Here is a 19,289-nt window from a genome sequence, read left to right as displayed (position 1 = left end):
GCAACCAGGTGCGTTTCACATAAAGAATGGCACTTCTACGGTTCCATTTTGAGCCTGCTGAAAGGTGGGGCGGGGGGCGGGGGGAGAGAAGGATGTGCTCTGCTCACAACCGTGTCCCCATTTTGAGGCAGGTGCCCTCAGCAACTGTTTTTGGATGGCTAAATGAATGCTGTGATTTGGCTAAAACTGGAGGTAACCCACAAGTTGGGCTTGGTCTCCTTCCCTGCACCTCGCAATAATTTGAGCACCCTTCAGGATGAGGTTTTCCCAGTTGCAATGTACGGCTGTGAGAGCTGGTCCATAAGGAAAGCTGAGCACTGAAGAATTGAGGCCTTTGAATTGTGCTGCTGGTGGAGACACCTGTGAGTCCCTTGGACCGCAAGGTGATCAGACCAGTCAATCCTAGAGGAGATCAACCCTGGCTGCTCTTTAGAAGGCCAGATCCTGAAGGTGAAACTCAAATACTTTGGCCACCTAATGAGAAGGAAGGACTCCCTGGAGAAGACGCTGATGCTGGGAATGATTGAAGGCAAAAGGAGAAGGGGAGGGCAGAGGGTGAGGTGGCTGGGTGGGGTCACTGGGGAGGTGGGTGTGGGGTTGGGTGGGCTCCAGGGGGTGGTGGAGGAAAGGAGATGCTGGAGGAATGTTGTTGAACCAAATGGTCGGAATGACTGCAAGAGCACACATCTTGGCAGTCAAACCTGTGAATCCACTGAAGCAGGAGAAACACTTGTAAGTACTGATGCACATCAAAGGTCACATCAAATTTGGCCCTTGGAGGGCTGCAGCTGCCAAAAACTGGCAACACAAAAACTGCCAGTTTCTGCCAAAAACCGGCAACACAAAAACTGCCAGTTTCTCTTGCTTGGGGAGCAAGGCTCAGAAATATTCTGGTCAGAGGCTCTAGAGAGAAGCCAGCGGTCAGAACAAATGGTACAGACCGGAGATGCTAGTCACCTTTCTTGGTGTAAGAACGAATCCTAAAGTTGTGCACAGAAGCGGAAGACAGGGCTGCTGGGTAGACAAGCAAGTAAGCCACCTGGATCCTGCAGAAAGAAATTAAAATGTTTTAATAAATAATAATAAATAAAGTTCTGATGCAGGCTATGAGACTGCAGTCTAGCTATGTCACCTGACAAGTTTAGGAAGGAACATCTGCTTTCTATGAAGATGGCAGGAGCTGCCTGATCCAAGGCCATTCAGATTCTACAAAAATCCACAAAAAAGGCTTCTGACACAGTGCGGCTCACTTATTTTCTGGTCAAAATACCCCTGGGAATGCTGCCAAGCTGTGACGTTGCGTTGATTGCAAGAACGTTCCTGGGTAACAGAAGGCCTCTGCCCTCAGCTGCCCTGGGTGAGGCCGTCTTCGCCCACGATTTGACAGTCACCTCTTCCCAGTTTGCCTTTCCCTTTGCTTCTTCCCCACCTTTGCTGGCCCTTGGCCTGCTGTTTTTGCCTCTCACCCTGCTCAGTCTTATTTATTTATTAAAACATTTCTATGCCGCCCCATTCGCCAAAGCCTCGGGGCGGCTCACAACATAAAATATAATACATAAAACAAATTAACAATATAAAATTGTAATAAAGACAATATAAAATTGTCTTGCCACGTGACCAACCTTCCTCTGAGTAAGCCTTCATTCTCTCTTCCTTATTTGAAGTTGAACAGCAAAAATGGCCTTGTGGATCTCATCCACAGGTCAATCAATCAACCTGTCTCCTTTGCAGTCCCCCCAAATCCTCATAATGAGCATCGTGGTTTATCTAGCCCAGGGATCGGAGAGGAGGCATGTCTCCGTTTCCATATAAATCGCTGGAGGCAGATTACTGGAAAGGGTTTCCAGGGTTCAGTTCAGCAAAGATCCTGATTTATTTCGCAAGAGCAGCAAGAAAACGACCTTTCTCATTTTGCTATAAATCATACTGGGGAAACAAGAGGAACAGAGACAACCAGACTGTCTTTGCTTCTGCAATATAATTTACAGCAGGGCAGAAAATGGGACACTGGAGCTGCAGTTGGGAAATAATTGGGAGTCAGAAATTTTTTGCAGAAAGGCAGAGTTCCATTCTGATTTGGTGTTGTGCTGAAAACATGTGTCTGTGCCCGCATGTCTCCCATGCTCAGAGTATGTCTTGCGGAAAGACCTAGTTGGTGGAACTTGGGCTTTGAATTAAAAACAACAAAACCAAAGTAGACCCTACAAGCTGGAAGTCTGCTTGGTCAACAGGAATAGCAAGCAAAAAGGAAACAATAGCCTAGAGTTTATCTTCACAATAGGTCAGCCCGAGAGTATATGTATGGCCCAAGTCAGCCAGTGAGCTCCATGGTCAAGTGGGACTAGAACCCAAATCTTCCAAGTCTCCATGCAACCCTCTAACCACTAGGCTACACTTTACACCTGCCATGGAGCTATTGAAGACACATGAGCTCAGCCACACAAAAAGCTGGCAACTCGGTTTGTTCCCTGTTACCGTGTGGCATGCATAGGGTGGCCAACTTTTCTCTTTGCCTTCATTCCTGTGTCTTTATGAGCTTCATGACTTGCAGCGTATTGTTTGAGCTGCTGCTGAATTTCCATGCTTGGAAAACCTCACTGACCGAATATCTTCCTCTTTGGCAGGCGCATTGCAGGAAGGAACTCCGTGGTTAAAAATGTACATATTTCCTAATGACAGATGAGAAGATGCAGGTTGGCATTTACTCTTTGGTCTGATGACTCAGGAATGAAAAATAGTTGATGCAATTTATGGTTTTGTCCATGGATCACTGAAATCAGAATTAAACATAACCTCAAAGGTACGGTCTGTTGTAATAGCCCTAAGGGCCTTGCTAGGCAAACCGCATTTCTTGGCCTGAAAGCTCCTTTTGCTGGTCTTCCCTTGCGCCAGATGCCCTTTCCTTTTTTTGCTCTTCTCTTTAAGGTTAAAGCAAGGTATGAGCTGAGACTAGCAAGACCTGCCAGAAACAATAAGTTAGCTGCATACAAAATAAAAAGACAAACACAAGAAAGGGGAGTTCAACAGCTCGAGATGGACAGCAAAGGGATAACAGATGACTAGGAAAAGGCAGAGGTGCTCAGCTCCTAGGCTGGCTCACCCTTCTCTCAGGAAAGAAGATGTGACCTGCCTACAGAGAAGGAAATGCAAAATGGCGGCCCAAGATCAACGGACAAATGGTCAAGGAGCACCTTGGAGAGCTAGATGTATCCAAATCTCCAGGCTCTGATGGCTCTATCCTAGAATATTAAGGGAACTGGTGAAAGAACTCTGAGCCACTATATATAACATTCGAGAAATCTTGGGGAACAGAGGTAGCGGGGGACAACTGGAGGAGAGCTCATGTGGTCCCCATGTGCAAGAACGAGATGGAAGACAAACGGGGGAACTATAGACCAGTCAGTCTAACTTCAATCCCTGGGAGCAAATCATTAAAAAAATCAGTCTGTAAGAAAATGATAAACAGAAGCCAACATGGATTTCACAAGCCACGCCAAGCCAACCTCATCTCATTTTTTCACTAGGTTACCACCCAGACGGACAGAGGAAATGCAGTGGACATAATTTATCTAGACTTCAGCAAAGCTTTTGACAAAGTGCCCCATGACATCCTAATAAATAAATTAACAAAATGTGGGCTTGGCAGAATGACTGTTAGGCTGGCTCCAAAATAGGTCACGGAGAGGGATCCTCAGTGTTGTAAGCCGCCCCGAGGCTTCGGCAAGGGGCGGCATAGAAATGTTCTAATAATAATAATAATAATAATAATAATAATAATAATAATAATCTGGAGAGAGGTGACCAGAGGACTCATGGGACCAGTTCTCTTCAACATCTTTATAAAAGATCTTGCTGAGGAAGTCCGAGGAATGAAAATTAAATTTGTGGATGATTCAAAACTGGGGGTAATGACTAATACCCTAGAAGACGAAAGAAGATCCAGAGTGATTTAGACAAGTTTGAACACTGGGCGGAAAGCGAGAAATGAAATTCAGCAAGGACAAATGCCATGTTCTCTACCCAGGCCGAAAACCCCCAAACCAAACCAAAACAAAAAGAGTCATCTGGATTGATACAAGATGGGGAACACTTGGTTCAACAGTGCTGAAAAAAGAAAAAGACCATGGAGCTGTTGTGGACAGCAAGCTAAATATGAGCCAGCAATGTGATGCAGCTGCAGAAAAGGCAGGCAGTATTTTAGGGTGTGTCGATTGAGGTATCACTTCCAGAAAAAGAGAAGTACTCATTCCCCTCTACTCTGCAGTAGTCAGACCTCACCTGGAGCACAGCAGAGCAGTTTTGGGCACCCAGGTGTCAGAGGGATGCTGAAGATCTGGAGAGAGTTTAAAGGAGGGCCCTAAAGATGACCCAGGGCTGGAACTAGGTCTTCTGAGGAGAGGCTGAAAGAACTGGTCCTGTCCAGCCTTGAGGAAAGATGCCTCCAAGGTGACATGAGAGCACTTGGCAGGTACCCCAAAGGCTGTCACAAAAGAGCAGGAAAAGACTTGGTCCCTCTCACCCCAGAGTTTCTTGGCCCCTTCCGACCTACTATTCTGGGATTCCCCCAGCATTCAGTGCCTCGTTTTTACTTGTCCTGCGCTCTGTAAGAACTACAGCAAAAGTTATTTTACTTTATTTTATTATGCTCTTGCACTGCTGTCCTGCCAGTCGCCAAAACTCCCCAGGGAGTTGAAAACTGTTCCTGTCTTTTGGCAACATCAGCCTGGAAAGTTTCACCTCCGCTGTGTTCCTCCTGCACACAGACATAATGAAAATAGAGCAACCCCGGGCACGAGGCGGCTGCAAAGTCCCTTCCACAAGCATCTGTCGTCCCGTCAGGTGTGCTGGGTCCAGGGACAGAGCCGGCCCCCCGCAGGGTGAAGGGAAGCCCCCACCACAGGCAGGAAATAGGGTGCCTGTCCTGGGGGGCAGAGTGTGCTGGCCACCTGGCACCCCTGGGGCAGCCAACTCTGCGCCCCAACTCGGCAGCCAGTCCGGTTGCCTTCTGCCCCCTTGTCCTTCACCTCAGGAAGCCCATGCCCTGCCCTGGCCCTGCCCGGGAGGCCCCCGGCTTTCACACCCAGGGGTGGAGCTGTCCCGGGGGAGGGGCTGGGTCTCCTCTGGTGGAAGCCGGTGCGGCTTATAAGAGCCACGACTGGAGCGCCAGCTGCGGTGGACGAGTCAGGCAGCCTTTCCGCCTCTCTGCAGCCCCGTGACTGCCAAATCCTTCAGGGATTGTCCAAACCAAGCTCCCCCGACAGTTGCTGGGCCCCAGAATGGCTCTCTACAAGCTCCTGGTGAAAACCGGCAACTTCCTGCGCTCAGGCACCCTCGACTCGATTTTTGTCACCTTGGTGGGCACCGAGGACAAGAGCCCCAAGACGAGACTGAACAGCTGGGGCATAGATTTCTACCCCGGAGCGGTGAGTCCTGAAGAGTGAGGGGCGGGTGGGTGTTGGCTGCAGGGTGACCCGGTCAGAGCCTACTTACAGAAGCCTTGTCTTACCTTCCGTCTGTCCTGCACCCCAAGGAAAGCTGCATGGGTGATACCTGAAGGGGAGTGGGAAACTTCTCCAAGCACATCCTGAAAAGCATTTCTGTTTACTTCTGCAGAAGATAAAGATCCGGTCCTTTACAACAGCCATGCAGTCCCATGCAAAGAAACAGAATAATAGCCAGTTGTAGCCGAATCTGAAACTGGCATTATTCTCACTCTGCTTGCTTGCCTTTTTTTGTCAAAACAGGTGCTCGTCTTTTTGGTATGCCGATCTGTATCCCTTGGCTGTATCTTTTTTCCTCTTTCTAAGACCAATCAGTTGTGGCTGAGTTCCAAGTGACATTACTTCTGTATTCTGTGCAAAGAGTTTTAAACAACTCTTCTCAGTATTGCAATATACATCAAAGTGGATGTTTTCCCCAACTTGAGGCTCTCCCAACTTTGTTATCAAAACTAAGCTGATTTTTTTTAAGGGTTGGGAGTTTAGTTTAATGCAGAAGGCAGAATGGAATCTTTATCTTCATCTTTTCAAGAATGGCCAGTCTCAATGCAGGGGTCAAGACCCTTTGGTGATTGCAAGTCCAAAGCTCCGTCAGCTGCAGGGATCTGAATCTAGGTCAGGAATCTAGATGATGGCCAGCCCGAACACAGTCCAGGAACGTGGATAAAGCTGTTTGGGTCTTTGCAACACAGAGCAGCTCTGCCTGAACTGATTTATAGTCGGCTGTAACTCAGCACAGCCGGCTAAACAAGTCACCGTGCTGTTTCATGGACGACTCCCCTTTCCAAGTGTTCGGACTTTTGTCAGTCCAGAACTGTGCGCTCCTTCTGCGTTCCACAGGATGGATTCTCCCATCTCTGGATGCTGCTCTTGGGGAAACACAGGGGTGCCCCCCAAGGGTCCTGGCCCCCCTTCTTCTAATGGAGGGGAGTCACCTGCAGCCACAAGCCCTTTTTCTGGCTGTGGCTGGAATCACTGCCCTGGCTTTATCCAACCAAGTCGGACTGGGGAAATGCAAAGCTTGGTTTCTGGAGCCAGGATGGCAGGGGGTCGTAGACGGCTCTTTCTCCCCTTCTGCTTTTGCATTCCAACGTAGTTTTCCTGCCCCCAACTCAGATGGGGGTTCACCGAGGGCTTTGGTCAGAGCAGAGTGTTTTCTGAGCTTGCCTCTGCCTCTTTTTGCCTGAGGGTACCTGCATGCATGTGTGCATGTGTGAGAGAGAGACAGTTGCTGAAATTTTAATTCCTGTCCAGTGTCTGGAAATTTGGGTTGCAAAAAGTTTTTTCTTAACTTCCTCTGAGGTTTGTTTTGAAAGAGGCATTGGTGTTGGGATTTGGTTGTGGAGGAATCTGAAAAAAAGCAAGTTCATGCAAACACCCATGATATGGCATGCATCCCCCTTGGCTAATCACAACCGAAATTTCCAAGATGTGTCTGCCTGGCTGGCTGTTCGGCTGGAGATCTTCTTTTGGAAACATCTCAGCTTTAACGGTAGCTCTTAATCGGTCCCTCGATGTCCTGAGGATGCTTTTGGATCCTCCAACTTTTCTCTTGCAGGTGAATGAATACAGGGTCACCAGTGAACATGACCTGGGAGAAATTATTCTGCTCCGTCTCCACAAAGAATATTTAATTGAAATCTTTTCCAATAGCTGGTACTGTGATTTTATCAAAGTGATGGGCCCGGATGGGCGAACCTACCATTTCCCCTGCTACCAGTGGCTGGAAGGCCGCCAGGTTCTGGAACTCAGGGAAGGGACAGGTAAGTTGGCTGCTGAAAGAGAGACAGAAATGTGGCTAAGGTCTCATTTCTCAGGTTCCTGCTGACTTTCCAAAAATCAAGAAACACTAGTAATCTTTACAGTGTTTATTTTTTGGAGACCATGTTTAATCTGCTGGGTAACAGTTACAATTTGCCGTGCAGAGAAATGTGTGTGGCATTCCCCAGCCATGGCTGCATCAGACAAATGGCCTTGTGAATTTTTTCATTTAAGTCTACTTCTTGAAAAAGATACAGTAAATTCCTGTTGCCCTTACCTAAGTTGGGTGTAAGTGTTGGGTGTAAGTTTCTTCAGAAGAAATGCTTTGATGCATCACCTCCTGGTATTTCTCTGATCTCAGATCTAAGCCTCAGGCTGTAACCACTGAACCATCCTGTCAGCAACCGCTAGGTGTGAACTTTTAGAAAGCTCTTCAAGGCCAATGACCCCTGGCTTTTGGACTGCTTATTCTAGGTGGTCTGACATTTCCCCTTCCGTGAGATAACGAGCAAATACGTAGCAGATTCCTGTAGCAGCTACTGACATAATGGCAATCTGAACAAGAACCCTGTAAGGTAGGACAGTTCCATGTCCTCAGCTAAGGCCACCTGGTGAGTCCAGGAAGACTGGAGTCGCTTTGGCTCATAGTGCAGCCCTTTAATCACTATGGAAGCTGCACTTGAATTGCCTTTGGCACTGTGCATTGTACATTGCTCAGTCATCTCTGTGCATGCAAAGGTCCATCATCCCCGGCTCACAATCACCTCTCAGAAAATTTATTCCTTTGGAAGTTCTCTGGGGAAGGTGATAACCCCTGAAGGAGTGCCAACCAGAACAGTCAAGATGTCTAGAGAGATGTTTTTCTTGGAGATGCCCTGAGATTGTTCGTTTGAACCTCTCTGGAAAAAAGACCACTTTGCAGAACTTCACCACATTTTCCTCCTCGTTTTTGGTGGGCTTCATTTCCCCTCTTCTGCTCACCTATGCCCTGCAACAATGCCTGCTTTGTGGTGTTGTGGAAAAGGCGAAATTGGTCCTTGGCAGACTCAGTACGATGCCCCCCACCGTGAAAAAAAGACAGGCCGAAACTGCCACAGTCCTTGCGAAAGATGAGCTCTGCCTTGAGAAATTGTTGGGGACTTTCTCCCCCACTGGAGAAATTGGATGAAATTGCCCCCCCCATTTTTCTGCCCACAAATATCAGTCTTTCTGATATTAAAAGGGTACAGAGAACCCAGGTTTGCTTCCAAGTTTTTCTAAGAAGCAGGGAAATGATTTTAAAGGGGATGCACAGAGCTACATGTTCACGACCATTCCAGGAGAAGATTTATCTGTGCAAGAAACTCCTTCCCAAAAGAAGCTGCTATGGAGCATTGCCAAAGCCTGTGCATGAAAGAAACATTAACTGCATTGCACCACCAGCAGCAATTAGCCAACGTAAACAAACTCTTATCCAATGGCGCCCACCTGTCTCAAAACCAAAGTTTCTGCTAAATAAGATGCAACAGGAAATCCAGAGCTGTGATGGGGAAACACCGAAGCAGCGATCCGTGGATTAGGCATCTTGTGTTGCTGCCCAGAACAGTTTTTCATATACCCAGATAAGCCCACCTGTCTCAAAAGGATCGGGGTCCCTGGGATGGGGAATGCCTAGAGTTACTTGTTCACGGCTCGAGTATAAACATGAGTCTTTGTGTCTGCCCCACCAGCAAAAACACCAGCCATGGATATAATTCCCTTGCTCCAAAACCATCGGAAGGAGGAAATTTTGAAGAGGCAGGCTTCCTTCGAGTAAGTGTAACTTCCGAGAAACTGTCTATCTGTTGAGGGTGTGTGTATGAGACCAAAAAAGTGATTCTGAAACCTGCCTCTCCCTGTCAGTAAAATGCAATCGTTTTCCAGGAACATCCACCACTCTGCCAGGGTTTCAGGACAAGGAAAATCAGATTTAATGGCGCAACCCTGCAAAACAGCTCCTGGCCGGTGTGCTCCCCATGGCCCCTCCATGTGCATAAAGCTATGTCTGCCCAGCCCTGCTTTCGGGGGCCCACCAGGCCTGCCCAGGGGGTTCTGATGCATGTGGGGCCATGTCAAGACACAAAGGAAGATCGCTTCCCGGGTTGGCGTTGTATTTGGTTTGCGGACGTTCACTGGGGGACAGAAAGCGTCTGAATCTGTTTGATGGGTCTTTATGGAACAGGGCAGGCAGTGTGTGGGGCTTTGGAAGACCCCCCCCCCACACCCATGCCAAAATCTGGGATTGGAGGCAGGATTCCTATGCACCCCACTTGCTGGGGAACATGGGCAGCTGTGGCCGCTCACGCCTCGGGTGAGACCCCAGGTGGCAATCGGATGCATTCTCTGGCGTTCCATTGAACTGAATGAGCCTCGCTTCTGAGCTGCCCTGGCGAGTTTTCCCACTGGGATGAGAAAGCAGCGGAGGGGCAGCTGCGGAGACCGATCACAGAGGTGGAAGGCAGAGTGCTTAATGCCAGCCGAAGGGTTTGGCACTGCCTGAGTGGAACCTCATAATTCAGCAGGACTACGGCCTCCCCAGGTGACTGGAAACGGTTTCTCGACCTTCAAAGCAGAGAGAAAAAAATCGAGGAATCCTTTTGCCAAATCTTTTGTGGGAGGGCTGTCTGGAAAGGACGAGAAGAGAAATGGCTTCCCATGACCAGCACCTAAGGATGCCCAACCCTGAGGCCTTGTGCAGGAAAAGTGATAGCTGTTGCACAGTCAAAACTTTCGTTGCAAGTGGGCAAGAAAGGGAAGAGGAGAGAAAGCCTTCAAAATTGTTCTCTGAAGCATCTCCTCTGAGGGTTTCATTCTGGCTTCTCAAGTTCTTTTCCTCCACACAGCTGGAAGGTCTTTGAGACGGGCGTCCCCTACTGCCTTGACGTTGGCTCCAGCCTCGAACTGGAAAAGGACGTCAAGTTTTCTTTTGCAAAAGCAGCCCTGTTTATCAAACGTGCGGCAGTCAAGTGAGTTGCGTGGAGGGTGGCTTTGGGTTGCCTTTAGGGGCAGGGAAGCCAGGGAGTGGCTGGCGTGGCTGGAGCAGAGGGCAAACCGTCTCGCAGAAATCTGCCAAGGGTCTGCAAAGCCGCCGAGCAGAATTCCAGGTGCAGCGGAGGCTGACGCGAGAAGCAGGAGCTGCGGGCGAACGAGGCCCCAGCCTCCACTGACTCGCTTTGTCTCTCCATTGGTGTGAATGGAGCTCTTCTTCTCTCACAGCTAGCAAGGCCCAGGTTCAGGACTAACTCGCCCATTTAGGTGTCTCTGGATGTTTTTACTGCTGTATTGCTCCCCTACTCCTCAGCCTGAAAAGTTCCTCAAGCAAGTAATTGAACAAGACGGTCCCTGCATGCAGCCTTACAGATGGGACCAACAAGGAAAAAGGAATTGGGGTGTGTGCGGGGAGGGGGGGAGCGGAAAAAGCCCAAGCCGCTCTTACTGTATTTCCCCCAAAATAAGACCGAGTCTTATATTAATTTTTGCTCCAAAAGATGCCCTAGGGCTTATTTTCAGGTGATGTCTTGTTTTTTCCATGTACAACAATCCACATTTATTCATGTACAAAAACCTACATTTATTCAAATACAGTCATGTCATCTTTTTCTGGAACGTCATTATAACTCTCCAAACCCTGAACTGTGTTGTAACAGATGTACTAAATGCATCCCTCTGGCTAAAGATCTTAACTGGGGCTTATTTGGGGGGTGGGGCTTATATTATGAACATCCTGAAAAATGGTGCTAGTGCTTATTTTCCTGTTAGGTCTTATTTTCGGGGAAAATGGGTACCTGACACAAGGGGAAGAGGGAGTTCCCTTCCTGTTGAAAGGACTGCCTGAAGTAAGCCTTTCCCGCACTGAACTGACAAAGCCGTGAGGAAATTTAAGCTACCGCACCCTGTTGTTGTTCGCCGTTTGGGTTGCACAAGTGTCAGCTTGGCCAAGTGAATTTGGGGGTGGGGGGGGTGTTCTGTGCTTGTCTCGGACATCCTGGCGCTGCATCTGCAAGCGACAGCGCTCATACGGAGACGTTGTCACCTGCCCCCTGTCCTGTCCCTTTCCATTGCCTTCAGGCAGGTGGAACATAGGCTGAGAGGTTACTCCAATAGCCAAGAATCCTGGGAAAACCTGGATGACATCAAGAAGGTTTTCTGGTTCACCAAGACAGATGTTTCGGGTAAGATTAGCAGCCGTGCTAAAACTTCACTGGAAGTTTTGAAATTCCCTCTGAATAATCTAAAAAATTGTAGTGGGGAATGTTCCAGAAACCTGCAGCTTCCCCTTGTTTTAGTAACATAGAGGAACTCTTGCTTGTAACCTACACGATCCCTCTGCAATCCTGGAGGTGGCACCGTAGATCGGAGTCCCAAGGGGCTGGGACTGCCTTCCTCCTCGACATCGATCCTGCTCCATCGAATCGCTCTTTGCCCTTCCTCTCCCAGTGAGCATCATGGAACACTGGAAGGAAGACGTCCTCTTTGGGTACCTGTTCCTGAACGGACTGAACCCGACCATGATCCGGAAATGCACAGAGATCCCGCCCAATTTCCCCGTGACCCAGGAGATGGTGGCCGCGTCCCTTGGGGATTCCACCACACTGCAGGGAGAACTGGAGGTGAGCGGGCGGAGGACGATGTGTGCCGAAGGGGGCTTTTGGGGCAGCCCCTAGTGTGGAGGAGGAAGGGGCTGCCCTGGCCCATTTCCTCCCGGCTTCGGTGCCCGCCTTCAGAGGGAATGTTACGCTCTTTGTCTCCACAGAAGGGGAACATTTTCCTGGTGGACTATCGCATCCTGGAGGGGGTCCCAGCGGGGCTGAATAACGGCCGCCAGCAGTACATCGCTGCCCCGCTCTGCCTGCTGCACCTCTCGGCAGCAGGGTATCTCATGCCCCTGGCCATCCAGGTAACGGGCGTCTTAGGGAGGAGGAAGAGGAGGGAGGGCATGGGAGAAGGGGCACTCCACCATGGAAGCAGGGCCGGTAACGCCTGCAAGCAGGAGGCGAACGCCCCAGTTCACCACCCATGCCCTTGTCCGTTTGCCTCGAGGTTGATTCAGCGCAGGGCCAGGCTTGCTCTGGGGCCAAGGCAGCAGGTGCACCTGGGTGGCTTTCTGCATCCCAGCTCCTCTCAAGGCCGGGTGTGAATCGCCTCCTCGGCACATGGACACGGCTCACGTTTCCACCAGGCCTAGATGACTGAAAAGTGTTCGAGGCTGCGGCATCGGCAGACTTCCCCTCCTGCCCGGCTCTGGAAAGTGGCCAAGCTGAGGGGCAGCTTGCCAGGGGTTGCAGAACTGAGTTGGCACAACTGGCCGCTTTCTTCCTCATCTCGGGCGGCCGCACGGCCTGCTGCACACGGCACGGAAAGGGCTTAGGCACCTGGGGCTCGATTGCTAGCAAGCGCCCCACAAACGCTTGCTGGGAACGGAGACGCAGGGCTGTGGCAAAGCGGGCCGAAGCCCAGGAGCTGAGCCCAGGGGATCCGCTGGATTCCCAGCCCCAGGATGGATTCCTCCACATCCCTAGCCCGAGCGGCGCCTTCTTCTGCAGAAGGCCCGCCTGCCGTGATGCAGGGGACTTCTCTGGGTCAAGTGACAGTGCCGTGAGCTCCGTGCCTCGGCTGCAGCAAAGTGGCTGCTGAAAGTGAGACCAGTCTGCCTTCTTGCTCGCCGCCATTTCGGAAAGGAACCTGAGCTCTGCCGCGCCCTCAGAGGAAGCACGGAGCTTGCTTTGCCTGACCAGGTGGGGCTGGGGTGTCTCCGGTTTTAGCCTGCCCGGCTCCCGCAGCCACATTCAATGGCGTTCCCCCCTCCCTCCCACAGCTCAGCCAAACCCCAGGCCCCGAGGCCCCCATCTTCCTACCGAGTGACTCCGAATGGGACTGGATTCTGGCCAAGACTTGGGTGCGCAACTCCGACTTCCATGTTCACCAGATTCTCACTCACCTGCTCAAGACGCACCTGTTAGCCGAGGTGTTTGCCATGGCCATCCTCCGCCAGCTGCCCATGTGCCACCCACTTTTCAAGGTGTTGTTTTCAGCTTTTAAGAACCTACAAGGCTTGGGACCAGGGGACTAAAAGGGCTACCGTTTCTGCTCACATTCTGAGTACTCCTTTCCGTGTCCTGCTGTGGTGAGGTTTTGAGCATGCAAATCAGGTTCGGGGGAGAAGACGGGGCAGGCCTTCCTTCTTGGGAGATGCTTTGGACTGGGCTGTTTGGTAGGGCACCCCCCCACTCCCCACTTCTGAGTTGGTGGGAACACTGAGAATGTTAGGAGTATTATGGGTGCTTTCACAAATGGCTGCCACAGGATTGGTCTTTCCTAAAATGTCTTTTAGGACATGGCCTCTTACAAAACGGTTGCGATTTGGTACCCATTTCCCAGAAGGCAAAGTTGGGAGTCTGACAATAAAAGTCAGGCAGGCAAGAACACATAGGAGGCAGAGGCAGGCTTGGGCTGCCAAACCCAAAGCTGTCCTTTTGTACCCGTAGCTTTCTGCACAGACCGGAAAGGCTCAGGGCAATATGCTTTGTGGGGCCCAGGGGCTTTCTGGGAAACAAAGATGGCACCAGAGGCCAGCCCTTTGCTCAGCAACTTGCCAGCCAGCCAGTTAAAGAAATAACTAAATCTAAAAAAATCAGGTGGGGGGCAAAAGAAAGATGTCTGGGCACCATATTGGATTCTACTTATCCTTTGTGAGCCGCCCCGAGGCTTTGTCGCGATGGGGGTGGCATAGAAATGTTTTAAACAAACAAATAAACAAATAACACTGGGAAATCCTGCTTCCTCCTTCTCATCTTCTGCTTGGCAGCTCCTGATTCCACACATGCGCTTCACCTTTCACATCAACACGCTGGCCCGTGACCTCCTCATATCGAAGGGCGGTGTCTTTGATAAGGTGAGCCAACCTGGAGGTTCCCTGCTCCCCTGGGGTGGCGGAATGAGGGTCCCCTGGAGGGATGGATGGATGGTTCCCCGTTTTCCTCCCTGTTTCCAGGCAACCGGCACGGCTTACCAGGGCTTGGTGAAGCTGCTGCAAAAGGGCACGGCGATGATGACCTATTCCTCCCTCTGCCTCCCGGAGGATCTCGAGGCTCGTGGGGTGTCCTCATTGCCCAATTTTTACTACCGAGAGGATGGTTTGAAGATCTGGGCAGCCGTCGAGAGGTCAGGCCGGGAAGGAGTGGGTGGGAATTTAAGAAGGCCCGGTTTGGTGTGGGGCTGCTGAGCTGCTCTGTGGGAATTTCTTGAGGCCCAAATAAGTTTTCTTCCTGCAATGGCGTTTCTTAAACCTGCACCTCCGGTTCTGAGCTGCAGGGGACTTTGTGCGGCTCCCGCAACCTGGCACCCATCCTGCAGATGGGTTGGCGGCAACTGTCTGTTGAATGGAGGCTCTGAAAAGATCAGGGCTCAGGTCCTTGAGATCCCAGTTGCTGGATAGCCATTGCTTCTCCCCCTCCCTCTTCCTTCAGCTTCGTCTCAGGCATTGTCGATCTGTACTACCAGAATGATTCTGCGGTGCAGGCAGATTCTGAATTGCAGCTTTGGATAGAGGAAATCTTCTCCAGAGGGTTCCTGGGACAAAAATCTTCCGGTAGGGTTTGCATGCAGGTACAGTCAGAATTGCACAGAAGGGGAGGAAGCCAAGAATCCGCCAGTGACGGCAGAGGGAATGACGAGGCCATGCTCTGCAGCGCACCTTGAAGCTGTCAAATTAGTTCTAAACCACAAGGGAATGGGAACTGGGTCTAAGTAAGGGCAGGGAGATGGCGACTGGGCCCCACAGAGAAGAAACAGCAAGAGGTGGGGACAGCACCAGCCAGCCTTGGAGGCCTGGAGAACCTTGGACAGGGCTGCAGAACCATGTCCCTGGGAAATGAATTTGCCAGGCTGTGTCTCCCCCCCCCCCCCCCCCCCACTGGCTGGTTTTCCAGCTCGGCTGCATTTTTCCGCAGTTGGAAAAGATCGAAATGCCTCTTCTAAAGCCCAATAAGAGCTTCGAGCTAAAATTTGCTTGCATTTTGGCTTTTTGGCTCTGCCCCTTTTGCCTTCAGCCCATCCTGGGATTGGAGTTTGGTCCTTGGGCTGAGAAAGAATCGATGCTCCTAGTCACAGTGATTTCCCTTATGGTTTAGAGCTGATGCTTTTAACTGAGGGCTAGATACTTTTACAAAGGGCAGATACTGGAAACTTGATGAGTCCCACGGACACTGAACGGTTGCAGACCTGTGATAAAATGAATGTGTGTGTCCGAGGATTGCAGCCTTCCTGGGATCCTATAGAAGACGCGCTCCTGATTAATATATGGTGTAAATTTAACCCTTTGCATCCCTTGCAGGCATCCCTTCTTCATTCAGTGCTGTGAAGGAGCTCAAAAAGTTCCTGACCATGCTGATTTATACCTGCTCAGCTCAGCACTCTGCTGTCAACAGCGGACAGGTAAGCGCAAGGGGCCCCTCGGTTCAAAGGTCGCTTCAAGCAGACCAGTTGCTCTTGTGTGCTCTCAAGTTGCCTCTGATTTATGGCAACCCCGTGGCGGAAATGGTCCCTCCCTACACTTTATGATCTTGTCTGGTTTCCTCATTGCTTCCCTTCCAAGTCTCCATCTTCTTTGAATTTCTTGGCTGCAGCCTCTCTCTGAACCAAGGGCTGAGATAACAAGTTAATTTGTCTCTTCTCAGATTTTGTTTAATTCAAAATCTTTTGGTGCATCAAGCATCATGGGAGCTGTAGTTTGTGATCACGGAAGCCCCCCCCCCTCCTGATGCCATGTTTCCACGTGGCTTTCTTGTCACAGTTTATTTACTGACCCAGTCAGCTGTTTCTTCAAATAGGATTGCTTTGTGGGAAGAGTGAAAGGCTAACCTTTCCCCCAAAACTTAAAAGGGTCATTATCACATTTTGTCTTGAGCGAAAACGGTTAAACAATCCCATTCAGCACATGCACAGAAACACCATAGCTTAGATGCAGGCGGCCCATGCTCCCCAGCCTGCCATCTTCCGGAGCCCCTAACAAATTTTAGGAAGTGATCCAAGCAGCCTGAAATGGTGAGCTTTGGATGAATGTGCAACTCGCAGCCAGTGGGTCATGTGAAGCCTGCACGCAGATTCCTGCTGATTTTTAAGGTGCTTAAAAATGATCCTGGGTGAGCCCTGTAGCAGACCTTGGCCCTGACTGTGGTCTCCGAGTGGCCAGTCAAGGTGTCAAGAGGAGACCCCTTCAAGATGACCTCCATGGGGCTACAGGCCAGGTGCTCATACCTGCCCCTGCGGTGGGAAGAGGGGAAGCGCACCGAGTCTTTGTGGCCTGCTCAGTTGCAGGACAACTAAGGGAAAGACAGCGCACTGTGGATGCTGTTGCCTAGCAACCGCCATAAGGCAGGGATGCAGGGCCTGGGCAGTTTTTGAATGTTGCCAGGCAATACCTGAGATACAATAGTCAGGAAAGACGGGGAAGGGCCAAAGGCCGCTAGCAAAGGCGTTTAGTGCTGCTTCAGTTTAGGGAATGTAAGCACAGGAAATGGAGCTGTAATGAACCACCAATAATAGACATGACCCATAGCAAGAAGGCTGTCTTGCTTCATGGAGGGGGAGAGAGAGAGGGAGGGAAGGTGGGGTGTGTTACTTTCAGATGGAAGAAGAGGGTGTTGAATGGGCCATTGGCTGCCTCATCTGCGCCCCTTCGGGATTTTTGATGGCAGTTTGACATCGGCGCCTGGATGCCCAACCTTCCCTCCTCCATGAGGAAGCCCCCACCGACGACCAAGGGCACAGCGACCCTGGAGAGCTACAAGGACACCCTCCCGGCAATCAACACCACCGCCACCATCCTGAGCACCCTCTGGCTGCTCAGTGCTGACCCGGGAGACATGGTGAGCGCTCGGACGGGGCGGGAGGGGTCCTGGCCGGGAGCCGAGAGGGCTGCAGAGGCTGGCCCATGCTAGCAGCAAAGGAGTTCCCTCTGCCCCCACTGAGCCAACCTTTTGCCAGGTCAATGCTCGGTTCCTCTGCTCTGCTTCGACAGATCCTCCTCGGGAATTACCCGAACGAGCATTTCACGGAGGAGATGCCGAAAAGGCTCATTGCGGACTTCCAGGGCCAACTGCAGCAGATCTCGAAGGAAATTGAGGCGCGGAACAAGCTCCTCGCCAACAGGAAGGAACCGCTTCCTCGCATCTACCTGTATCTTTTCCCGCCTCTGGTAGAAAACAGTGTCTCCATATAAGCGGTGGGGATGGGAGTCCGTGAGGGGCAAAACACACCTTGAGTAGAGGCATGCTGGGCTCTTAAAAATTGGGGTGTTGGGTGAATTATTTTCTCAGAAGTGTATGCCTTCAGCTGATTAAATCTGTCTATCTCTAACTAAAGCACCGAAGTGGATGTTTTGCTCCCAGTGGGTCTCTTGTGGGAGTTCTTGCTCTTTAGATAGGAATTGGACAAGGCACCAAATTGATCAGACCGATCGGGCGTGGCACCTCAGACTCGGGGTCCCGATCCGGCCTTCCAAGGGTCCCCTGTAGGCCGTGCCCAAGTCGTTGGGCCTCCCTGCCAATGGCCAATTACTTGGTGGTTTCTTGGTGGCGTCTTTTTCTCTCGTTCAGAAAGATTGAAATTTCTTTCCCAAGGCTGCGTTACTGGCTTAAAGCTAAAGCAGGGTGGCATTTGGCCCTGTCCCTTTTGACCTTGCTCTGCCCACTGCTGAGTTCCAGCCCCCAGGAGCTTCTCTGAATTGGGATTGGTCAAAAGAGGTCCCAAACCCCTGAAATCGACATTTTAAGCAGACGATGGCCCGGTTGCAGTCCTTCCGCCGAGAACTGTCCCCTGTAGAAGAGGACACACGGCTGCCCTGAAATGTGCTGGCCAGGTAGGAGTCTGAGATCAGTGCCTGGCCATCTGGAGCAGCCTGTAGCTGGCAAGGAAACACAGGTCTGAAGTTTTGCAGCTGGCCTGGGGTGATGCGCTCCTGGAGCGGCTTGGAGTCTGCCGAGTGAAGCCCCCTTTATGCACCCGGGCCGTCTGTGTGTGAATCCTGCAAAATGCACCATCAGGAAATCTCTCAGATCAAAACTCTCTCGGGGAAGCGGAGAACTGTAGGCGATATAGCTAAGGATGGATTGGATTCCTAGACTGGGTTCAGACAGCACAATAAGCCAAACGTGAGGAGGGGTTGAGTGTGAGATGCTGTTGAACTGCGGTCTGTTGTGGAAATGTGGCTTATCGTAGTGTCTGAACCCATTATTGGGTTGTCCCAATAAAACATGGAACAACCCACTGTTCACAATCCAGCGACAAACCATGGGTTGCTTGTGGTTCTCAAGCCTTGGGTTGTCAGTGCGGCTGGTTCAGAAAACCCTTGGTTCAGCAAGAAACCGCCGTTCGACAAGCAAACTCACTGCCGGAATGCGGTCCTTGATTAACTCATGGGCATAGCAGGACCATCAGGGTATTTCTGCTTGTCCAGGGATCTGAAATATGGTCCAATAGCTTCACCCGCGGAAAGCAGTGGGTTTTCTAGCACCCTGAGGCTTGTGACACCGATTGTGACACCGATCTTGTGCAAACCCTTTCAGTACACAGGTTGCAATGTTGCTGCCCAGGAATGGACTTGCAAAACCCTCTGCTGGAGAAATTGCTCAGAATGATGCCATTGGAGCAAGGCAGTCGGGGAGGGTCTTTCCGACCGCACTGCTCCCGTTTCCTCTCCCGAGTACCCACCGAACGCTGTCAGGCTAGACTTTGGGAGGTGTAACAGCAATTAAGTCAGGCCAAACACTTGCCTGAGGAGCTGTGTGTTAGCAGTGAGCCGGGCAGTGCCCACAACAGGCTTCCTTATGGAGGTATTCCACAGGAGGGGCCTCCACTGAGAAGGTCCTGCAGCCCTTTCATATCTGCTGAGCCTCAAAGCGGGGGGGTGAGGAGGGGTGGGGGAACATTCAGCCATACATCAGGTGCTGAAGGGAGCCCCCAGGAAAGCTCAGCTGGGAGGGCTTGCTCCTAGGTAAGTACTGGGTTGGATCC

General features: G+C 51.0%; 1 protein-coding gene across 1 annotated transcript; it reads left to right on the top strand.

Annotated features, from left to right (window-relative positions):
* The first annotated feature begins 5,206 nt into the window (after window positions 1–5,206).
* LOC123016642 (hydroperoxide isomerase ALOXE3-like) lies at window positions 5,207–17,604 on the top strand. Its single transcript, XM_044417163.1, has 14 exons — window positions 5,207–5,423; window positions 7,057–7,261; window positions 8,969–9,050; window positions 10,121–10,243; window positions 11,346–11,449; window positions 11,715–11,887; window positions 12,031–12,174; window positions 13,093–13,296; window positions 14,083–14,169; window positions 14,269–14,438; window positions 14,744–14,865; window positions 15,610–15,710; window positions 16,973–17,143; window positions 17,296–17,604. Exons 1-14 carry the CDS (start codon window positions 5,277–5,279, stop codon window positions 17,494–17,496), a joined length of 2,034 nt encoding a protein of 677 aa, XP_044273098.1. The 5' UTR covers window positions 5,207–5,276; the 3' UTR covers window positions 17,497–17,604.
* The last annotated feature ends 1,685 nt before the right edge of the window (window positions 17,605–19,289 follow it).

Source organism: Varanus komodoensis, unplaced genomic scaffold, assembly GCF_004798865.1.
Source record: "Varanus komodoensis strain SLA01 unplaced genomic scaffold, ASM479886v1 scaffold87, whole genome shotgun sequence".
Taxonomy (NCBI): domain Eukaryota; kingdom Metazoa; phylum Chordata; class Lepidosauria; order Squamata; family Varanidae; genus Varanus; species Varanus komodoensis.
This window is presented reverse-complemented; position numbering and strand designations above follow the sequence as displayed.

Coding starts and splice junctions, on each gene's coding strand:
- LOC123016642 (XM_044417163.1), top strand. CDS start 5,277: ATGGCTCTCTACAAGCTCCTGGTGAAAACCGGCAACTTCCTGCGCTCA. Junction 10,244..11,345: donor ATCAAACGTGCGGCAGTCAA/GTGAGTTGCGTG, acceptor CATTGCCTTCAG/GCAGGTGGAACATAGGCTGA. Junction 12,175..13,092: donor TCATGCCCCTGGCCATCCAG/GTAACGGGCGTC, acceptor TCCCTCCCACAG/CTCAGCCAAACCCCAGGCCC.